General features: G+C 44.4%; 1 protein-coding gene across 3 annotated transcripts in view; it reads right to left on the reverse strand.

The window, feature by feature from the left end:
- Positions 1-10,406, reverse strand: part of FBXL13 (F-box and leucine rich repeat protein 13) — a 195,991-nt gene that overhangs the window by 167,231 nt on the left and 18,354 nt on the right. For all 3 annotated transcript variants that reach the window (XM_090041955.1, XM_090041954.1, XM_090041956.1), the window contains exons 3-4: positions 7,483-7,576; positions 75-142 (exon numbers count right to left, since the gene is read on the reverse strand). In XM_090041955.1, coding sequence (XP_089898081.1) covers positions 75-142; positions 7,483-7,576 — 162 coding nt within the window. The remainder of the gene's footprint in view (positions 1-74; positions 143-7,482; positions 7,577-10,406) is intronic.

The following is a 10,406-nucleotide window of genomic DNA, read 5'->3' on the forward strand; positions in this document are numbered from 1 at the left end:
AGGATTTTTCTTTAAAATTCACTGAATTATTCTGTATATATAGTATATGTACTCAGTATAGCATACACACTTACTGAAAGCACATATTCTTTAAGTTTCTGGTGTAGAAGTTCCATGCCTTGCCACATAACTCTTCATTCATCTAAATATATAAATATGAAATTAATACATACATTTAAAAATTAAAATCAGACCAAAATATAGAACCTGACAATTCTATTCTCCATGTTGATCACCGAAAATTAAAATATGTTTTAAAGAAATGGATGTTCAGTTTTCCAATTATGAAATTTTATATGAATCTCTCTCCATCTCCTTATCTGGTCATTACACTGCAGATAAAAAAAGATTCACTGAAAAAAGAGAGAACTATACTATGTCTGAACTAAACTATTTAACTTAGATAAAATCCCTCCTAAAACTGAAATATTTCTTCTGATAGTACCTTTCCAGCAATTAAATAGCCCTATTATATTTCAAATTCTCTTGTAGTTCATATGCATTAGAATTTAATCAACTTGCTTATGACTAATTTATATATTTTTTTATATAATCCTGTTTATACTTTAAATACTTTATTTACTCAAATGCAAGGCAAGGTGTTCCACCCTCCCTCCCCCAGTCAGCATGGGGAAAAAGCCCTTTGTCTTACATTTGCATACAAGGAAACCACATTAAATTACATAGATGCATTGTCTATTCTTGAACTGCTGCTAAAAGCTGCATGTGATTAGTAATGGAAACCAGCTATGATGTTGATTAAATGCAGACAACACTGAGCATAAGTACACAATGTATGGTCCATATTAGACAAACCTGATGATGGGAACCTACCACAAGGATAGGTTAGTGCAGCCAATCTGAATAAGATATACGGTAGTGCCCATTAAGCATAGTCCACCTCAGCAGTTACACTATAGAATCTAACTATTGGAGGTCTGTTTTGAATTTGTCCCCTTCCCCATTACAGCAGGGCAAAAGAATCTGGGTGGCCTTTGTCCCCCAGTCCCCAACTTCTTTCCCCAACAGACCTTTTCCCTCCGCCCTGTCAGACTCTGTTCTCCCTGAGCACATGGAAGTGGGGAACAAATTAGAAAAAAATGACCTTGAAAAAAACATAGCTGCAAAAATTTGCATACAGTACCTATAGATTTAGTTCACCCAGAACTGATGCATTTTACCTTTTTAGAAACTGCTGCAAGTTTTATCAAAGGTTCTCCATAAACACGCTTTTATCTATCACTTTGGCACCTACCTATCATAGAATCATAGAAAATTATGGTTGAAAGGGACATCAGGAGGTCATCTAGTCCAACCTCCTGCTCAAAGCAGGACCTTCCCCAATTAGATCAACCCAACCAAGGTTTTGTCTCACCAGGTCTTAAAGACCTCAAAAGATTCCACAACCACTCAGGTTAACCTTCTCCAGTACTTTACTACCCTCCTAGAGAGAAAGTTTTTCCTAATATAGAACCTAAACTTCCCTTGCTGCAACTTGAGACCACTTCTCCTTCTTCTGCCATCTGCCACCAGTGAGAACAGTCTAGCTCCATTCCTTTTGGAACTACCCTTCAGGTAGCTGAAGACTGCTATTAAATACCACCTCAGTCTTCCCTTCTCCACACTAAATAAGCCCAGTTCCCTCAGCTTCTCTGCACAAGTCATGTGCCTCAGCCCCCTAACCATTTTTGTCACCCTCCACTGGACTCTCTCCAATTTATCCACATGCCTTCTGTAGCAGGGGGCCCAAAACTGAACCCAGTACTCCAGATGTGGCCTCACCAATGCTGAACAGAAGAGAAGAATCACTTCCTCAATCTGCTGGCAACACTCCTACTCAGGTAGCCCAATGTGCTGTTAGCCTTCTTTGCAAGAAGAGCACACTATTGGCCCATATTCAGCTTATTGTCCACTGTGACCCACAGCTCCTTTTCTGCAGAGCTGCTGCTTAGGCACACCCTGTACCAGTAAATGGGATTGTTCTGTCCTAAGTGCAGGACTTTGCACTTGTCCTTATTGAACCTTATTGAACCTCATGACATTTCTTTTGGTTCAATCCTCCACTTTGTCTAGGTCTCTTTGAATCCTAAGCCCTACCCCTCCAGCATATCTACTACTCCCCTCAGCTTGGTGTGAGCTACAAAATTGCTAAGGATGTGCTCCATCCCATCATCAAGGTCACTGATGAAAATGTTGAACAAAATCGGCCCCTGGGACACTCCACTTGATACTGGCTGCCAACTAGACATCAAGCCATTGATTCTACCCTTTGAGCCTGACAATCCAGCCAGTTTTTATCCACTTTATAGTCCATGCATCCAAGTCATATTTCCTTAGCTTGCTTGCAAGAGTAGTGTGGGAGACCATATCAAAAGCCTTGCTAAAGTCAAGGTATATCATGTCCACTGTTCTCCCCATCTCCACAGAGCTAGTCATCTCATCATAGAAGGCAATCAGGTTGGTCAGGCATGACTTGCCCTTGGTGAATCAATGCTGACTGTTCCTAATCACCTTCTCCTCCAAGTGCTTAGAAATAGATTCCTTGAGGACATACTCCCATGATTTTTCCATGGACTGAGGTGAGGCTGGCTAATGTGTAGTTCCCTAGATCCTCCTTCTTCCCTTTCTTAAACATGGGAACTATAGATTTGGCCTTTTCCAGTCATCCAGTATCTCTCCTGATCTCTACAAGTTTTCAAAGATAAAGGCCAATGGTTCTGCAATCACATCTGCCAACTCCCTCAGCACCCTTGGGTACATGGTGTCCAGCCCCATGGACCTGTACGCATCCAGCTTTTATAAATAGTCACTAACCTGTTCTCACTACTGAGGGCCGCTTACTTCCTCCCCAAACTGTGCAGCCAGTGCAGTAGTCTGGGAACTGAACTTGTCTGTGAAGACTGAGGTAAAAAAGGTATTGAGTACTTCAGCCTTTTCCATATCAAGATCTTTCTCTTGCTGCTGACATCCTTGTAGAAATTCTTCTTGTTACCCTTCACAGCTCTTGCTGCAACTCCGTCCTGATTTCATCCCTGCATGCCGAAGAAATACTTATTCTCCTCCCTAGTCATTCATCCGAGTTTCCAGTTCTTGTAAGCTTCCTTTTTATGTTTTAACTCGCTGAAGAGTTGCCTCCTAAGCCAAGCTTGTTGCCTGATATACTTGCTGGTTTTCCTGTGCATTGTAATGGTTTGTTCCTGCGCCCTCAGTAAGGTTTCTTTAAAGTACAATCAGCTCTCCTGAACTCCTTTCCCCCTTACTCCAGCCCCCCAGGGGATCCTGCATCAGTTCCCTGAGCATGTCAAAGTCTACTTTACTGAAGTTCAGGGTCTTTACTCTGCTGCTCTCCTTCCTTCCTTCCCTAAGGATCCTAAACTCAATCATCTCATGATTGCTGCTGCCTAACTTGCCATCCACGTTTAGGATTGGAGTTCCCCACCAATTCTTCCCTGTTTGTGAGCAGCAGGTCAAGAAAAGCATGGCCCCTAACTGGCCTCTCCAATACTTGCACTAGGAAGTTGTCCCCAACACTCTCCAAAAGCTTCCTGGATTGCCTGTGCACTGCTGTATTGTCCTCCCAGAAGATGTCAGGGTGATTGAAGTCCCCATAAGAACCAGAGCTTGTGATCAGGAAACTTCTGCTAGATGTTTGAAGAAAGCCTCATCCACCTCATCCTCCTGGTCTGGTGGTTTATAGCAGGCACGCACGCACAACAACATCACACTTGTTGCTTTCCCCTCTGACCCTGACCCAGAGACTTTCAACAGGTCTACCTTCAGATTCATATTGGAGCGCTGAGCAATCATACAGCTCTTCTACACAAAATGCAACTCCTCCTCTTCTCCCCTGCTTGTCTTTCCTAAACAGTTTATACCCATCCATGACAGTGCTTCAGTCATGCGAGCTCCCACCAAGTCTCTGTTATTCCAATCACATTGTAGTTCCATGACTGTGCGAGGACTTCCAGTTCTTCGTGTTTGTTTCCCTGCCTCTGTGCATTCGTGTACAGACACCTAAGGTAACTAGCCAATTGCCCTACTTTCTCAGGAAGAACAAAAAGGTCTCCCCATTGCACCCTCCTGCTTCTGCTTTCTCCAGGCCCCCTGCTTCCCCACTAACCACAGGGCTTTGGCCACTTATATATAGCACAAACCTTTTTTTTCCTTTACTTTATCAAGGCTATATCCATTCCAAATTCAATTGGACAAAGCCCAGTAGTCAAGTTCCAGAATTTGACTGAGCAGAATTCAGTCACCAAGTCTGTGTAGCATGACCACCAGACAATCATCCTCACTCCAAGACCCATTGGTCTGGGGCTTCTGGATACTCCCCAAAGCCAGGGAGGCATCTTATGTGCAAGCCCCAGGCCCAGAGGCCTTGGAGTTCAGATGTTCTCTATTTTGCTTGATCGTGACCAGTCTAAAACAGACAGATGTACACACCTATTAAATTAGTTTAAACCTGCCTGCAATAGTTCAAAAGTGTACCTGGAAAATCAAGTACTCTTTTGAACCAGTTCACTGTAAACTAAGTCAATGTTACATAGACACTCCAAGCATTCCGAGACACACGTCTGACAGGTCTTGCAGGCATCCCACACTGCATCGCTCCCTACCCCGCAACTGCTGTAACTGGCTGCTCTGCAAATAACATTTTGGGGCATCCCAGGACTCATGGCAAGAACATCCAGTTCCAGTCACGAGTGGGGGCTAATTAGCACATGGATCCTTTCTGGCTGGTATCTGGAGTATACACAAACTGAGCAGTGCTGAACTGTGGGTTCACCATGGCTTGAAATGCTTTTGATTCTGGTGGGGCCCAGTCCAATGAACTATGTGGTATATCCCAAACAAGCCTTTTGACTTTAAACTAATATCATCTATACTTACTTGGCAGGAAAGAGACTGAGGTGGTTTTTGGCCCAGGTGGTTTTGCTTACCTGGCAGGGGAGATACCCTTCTTCTTGGCTTTGAATGACTTGGGTGAAGGCCTGTCCCTTGCACTTTGAGCAGGCTGACACCTGAGAGAGTCTAAAATTACTCCAAATGCAAGGATTTCAGCTACACAATTTATAGCGATGCGGGACTGCTCTCAGGCTTTCCTTCTAGCTTACTCCTTCAGCCTTTTTGCTAGGGGCAAGTGAGACTAGGAGGCATCTGAATTCCAAGGCCTCTGGGCTTGGGGTTTGCACAAAGGACACCTGCCATGCATTTGAGAGTTTCTGAAGCCCCAGGCTGAAGAGTCTGGGAAGTAGAATACATGCCAGTGGTAGAGCCACACAGACTTGAACAATTGTGTTCTGCTCAGTCAATAGAATTGGGAACTGATTTGGCCTTAGACACAAAACTTCAAAAGGATAAAAAGTAAAGTTTATACTACACATAAGTGAAGTGTGTTGGTCATGGGACATGATGGAAAAGTGTAGGTGTACATATATGTATTTGCATTAAAGGAAAAAAGGTTGTACTATGTGTAAGTAGGTACAAAAGTGCTTCTTGAAATCATGTTTATAGCGTACCTGTGCTAAAACATTACAGCCACTTCAAAAACAAGGCAACATGCATCAATTCTGGATGAACTAAGTGTAGCAGGAGTCCTACTTTCGGAGCCCCTCTGGACATGTGGCTCCACCCTCCTGCAATGGGCCAACCACCTGCTTACTCGCCTGCCACGCCTTGATCTTACTTGTGATTAATAGATGATTGGAATCAGCAGGAGGCTGCCCATTTCTATGCGCCCCGATGACAGGGGGCGCTGTCTGCGGCTCCTTTTCCTCCCCTACACCACAGCCCAAGCCTCGCAGATGGTGCTGGTATAAACTAACTTGGGCCATGTTATTATGTCTCGGCCCTTTGTTTGTTCTCGGGGCTCCTCGTCTCCCCTCCTCACTCTCAGGGCTCCTTGTCGCCCCCTAACTCAGGATTCCTCACTGACCCTCCTCACTCTCAGGCTCCTCACTGCCCCCCTTACTCGGGGCTCCTCGCTGCCCCCTAGCTCCGGGGCTTCTCGCTGCCCCCTAGCTCCGGGGCTTCTCGCTACCCCCTTTAGCTCCGGGGCTTCTCGCCGGCCCCTTTAGCTCTGGGGCTCCTTGCTGCCCCCTAGCTCAGAGGCTCCTTACTGCCCCTCCTCACTCTCAGGCTCCTCACTGCCCCTTAGCTCCGGGGCTTCTCGCTGCCCCCTTTAGCTCTGGGGCTCTTCGCTGCCCCCTAGCTCTGGGGCTTCTCGCTGCCCCCTTAGCTTTGGGCTGGGCCAATGCGCCCCCAAACAAAGCTGCGCCCGCTCCAGCGCCAGGAGACCCCATGCTATCATGGAGCCCCTATGAGGCCTCCTCCAACCCCTTATAGCCTCACCCAGTCCTCCGGTAAAACAGAAAACACAAAACGCAAAGCCCCCAGGCTACAACATAAATCTAGACCGTTCTGGTCAAAATACGAATCTCTCCCTACCAGAGAGAGAGAGAGAGAGAAAGAGCGCATCAACCCCCAGCAAGAACCAGGGGATGTTCCGACCGTCAGAGTTCTCCCCTTTGTTCTGGCTGAGTTCCTCCTCCATCGGCTGCCGGAGGGGAACTGCCCTCCTGGCCTTCTGCCTGGGCTTAAGAAGGGCTAAGCTCCGCCCCTTCCTGGCTCTAGGTTTCCCGGGTTGCTAGGGCAACCAGCACCTGCGCAGTCCTGGTGACTGGCAACTGCGCTTCCCCCTTCCCGCCAGTAGGGGTCTCTCCCAAACCATTTCTGTTCTCAGTTGCAGGACACCTGAGAGCTCTGCAACACTAAGTGTATGGGTACTATAAGCAAACTGGTATAGGCATGTTTAATTCCAAGTTTATTGTTGTCAGATTTGCTCCTCACATCTATAGGCTCAGGGAAAGAAGGGTCTAACAATAAGAAGAGGGGGAAGGGTCTGCTAAGGGAAAAAGTTAAGGGGAATCAGAAGGCAAAGAGGTTACCTGACCCCTCCCGATTTATTTTCCCTCCTTTAGTATTGGGAGGGAAACAAAATCATACATAGAATTAGATAATTAGATTTTATATATGGAAAATTATAATAAATTTATAAATTTACCATATATAGAATCTAATTACTGGGGGGGTCATCTTATGATCAGGTTCATCTTCTATTTCAGTAAATACAGTACATACAACATTAAATAACCCTCCTTTGTTTCCTTTATCAATTATCTTTACACTTTTATTAAGTGGAATCAAGAGTACAATGAAGAGCCATGAAGCTTAAACTGAGCTCAGATTCCATTTTGTGAAGAAATGACAATTATTGGTAATCATTTTCACATGTGGAGAAAATGTTATTCTTTAAACATGAACATTTTGAAAGGACATAAAACTAGTGCATAAAAACAAATTCAAGGGATTATATTATATTCTTTCACATAAACAAAAATAGGAGAATCATAACACAACCTTGAAGACAGAATTTTCTCTTTTTTTACTAAAAAAATGTTTGCAATGTATATGTATTATTACCAGCTGTTTATCATTTAGTCCAAAAATGATGTGCAGATAAGTTTCCGAAATCCTCTTTAATTCCAGCTTTAAGGATGGATCAATACACATATCCCTGGGGAGGGAAAAACATTAAGCAAGTAAATCACATTAGCAAAACTAAATGTATGGATTCCCATCTCCTAAACAGCTTTCTCTTCTGCTATGTTAATCAACCACAGTTTTTAAATGATGTTGGATTATATGAGAAACAAATATAGGATCATAGGAATGTAGGGATGGAAATGGTCATCTAGTCCAGCCCCCTGCCCAAGGCAGGATCTTTCCTCATGAAGTGTCTGTCTAACCCACTTCTGAAATTTTCCAAGGATAGAGTCCATGATTTCAATGTTAATTAGCAACAGTTATTATTGAGCTATGTAGGGACAGAATTGAATCCATTTCTAAAATTATATAAACTGCTAGAAAATATTCAAGATATAAGCATTTTCTTTTTCACTCTTAAGAAATAAGTATTAAAAGCTTTATCTTATGTGGGATTTTCAAAACGTTATGCAATGTTTTCTGCTGTTGTATAAATAGTCTGTCGGCATGTACAGGGAATGAAATTATTTTTTTAAAAGAAGACCAGAACTAAATTTAAAAAAACAAAACCAAAAAAAAATGCTGAACACTGTTGCCTAATGCTTACAGGAGAAACACAGAAATAAACAAACAAAAACAAAAGAACCCTCAAAAAAGTACTTGCCAGAATGGCAAAAACCAAGAAAAAGGGGGGAGGGTGTTCAACTTTTTAGGACAATTTTACATATGATACAAATTAAATAAAACAGATACAATTCTTATGCCACAAACTATAGCAATTACCTACCAGGGCAATTACTAGTCTGCAAAGTCCCACTGCCCCAGGAAGAAGTTCAAGATGTGGCCTGGTATATAGACAAAGTGCGTAAATCTGTGTCATCCATTGAAATAGTGTAGCTGTTCTCAAAGTATACCTAGCCCACTCCTGCAGTGTCCCCATTATCTCTATACCTTGGGCTATGATTTTGCCCTTCTAGGACTGCAGGTCCCTGACCCTATTTCTGCCTTTCTTCAGGCACTGGGCCCCTGGCCCTGGTCTCTGCCTCTCCAGGCTATGGGTCCCTGACCCTATCTCTGTCCTTTTTGTTGGGCCCCCAGCCCTAGGCACTGCCCGCCTCTGGGTAACTTTGCAACTGACGCCTGCTCCCCACAGCTTCCAGCCTAATGTGCTGCTCTGGCACTCTGGGACCTCCAAACCTCCTCTTGTTAGTCCCTACCCAGTCCTCCAGGAAACCACAACAAAATGATAAGCCCACAGCCATAACACAAACTTTAAGCAAGCTGGCTACTGAATCAAAACATTCCTCCTTGTGGGGCTTGTGGGGCTTGGTTCCTTGAAAGCCTTCAGCCCTTTACCCACAGTCACCCTTGCAGTAGGATTCCAGTTCACTCCATGTATAGCTTTTCCTCCGTCTGGAGCTACTTCCCTGGCTCCGTTTAAGGCCAACAACCACCTACCCCACTTCCATCCCTGGCTTAATATGTCTCCCAAACCTGGCCCCTTCCAGTCAGGTGACTTCCCCAAGGTTGTCTGCCAGCTCTCCCTAACCGAGCTTGTTGGCTTAACGCCGTGGCAGCTTCCTGTTTCTACCCTGGGTCCTCATTACCCCTGACTAGGAATCACATCAGTCCCAGCTGTCAGTCCTTCGCACAGCTCCTTAATTGACTACTTTCTCTCCACCAGGTGACAGCTCCCCCCGGGCTCTATTTATTCTGATTACAAGCCCTTTTGTCTTAGTGATTTGTTTATCCAGACAGCCACAATGTGGGCAGGCGTACATTCTTTGTGTAACAGGAGTCTCTCCCTCCTTGTTGCACCTTTTCTTTTTACTGACAATCTGCAAGCTTTTTATTGACACATTTTTACTGATATACATCATAGATAGTGTAAATGTAGCTCTTTTGCCAGGCCCCGGTTAGAAGGGCTGGGTTCAAATTTAGGAATTTCTAAACACCAACCATTGCAAAGAAGTAAAAAAGTCTGGCTTTCATTAAAAGGTCTTCAGTAAAAAAATATTGGAAACCCTGCTTGATTGCAGCAATGGTTTCACACTGTGCAGCTATCACCCCAGGGTTCCCCTACTTGTTCCTAGACCCTGATGCCTCCAACTGCACCCCATATCGTATGTACCTCTCCAACCTGCTCACCCCAACCTTACCCCTGCCAGTCCGACTCCCTGTCTGAACACGGACCCCCAAAGCAGCCTACCTGTAACACAGCATTATTACAGGCAGCTTATGGGACCCAGCAGCAGCGTATGGCTACAGGGGAGGGGTCTACAAAGCCTTCAGGAAAAATTCATGCAAGGTGCAGCACTCCCATTTAGACACCAGATGGTGTTGCTATGCTCTATCTGTCTATCAGCTTGCCTCCATCTTCTTTTTGACCATGGAAATTAAATCAAGCTTTAGTTGCTTAGTATTTTTATGGATGGCTCCATTTTTTTAATTATTTTTTTGGGGGGGGATTTTATGGACAGTAGTCTGATTTTTTTAATGGATCAGGAGCCAAAAAGCCTGATTTTTTACTGACTGTAAATTTACATATGGTTGGTATCCCTGATGCTCAACAATTCACAGAAAGAGTTCCATAGTAAACAGGCTGCACCAGTGTTATAAGACTCAATGAAGTAGTACCATATTTATTCAATTCCAAGACAAGGTTTTCCCCATTTAACATGGGGAAAAAAGCTCCTTTTTTCTTGGAATCAAGTAGGAGGCAGTGTGGGGGAGGGCGGGGGACAGGGCATATGTGCAGCAGAGCTCAACCAAGCAGTGTGGTGCAGGTGCAATCTGCACACACCCAACTGGCCCACAGCTGCCCCCAAGGCACACTGCATGAAGCCGAGCCCTACCTGCAG

The sequence above is a fragment of the Crocodylus siamensis genome, chromosome 4, assembly GCF_052110815.1.
Source record: "Crocodylus siamensis isolate JL-2025a chromosome 4, ASM5211081v1, whole genome shotgun sequence".
NCBI lineage: Eukaryota > Metazoa > Chordata > Crocodylia > Crocodylidae > Crocodylus > Crocodylus siamensis.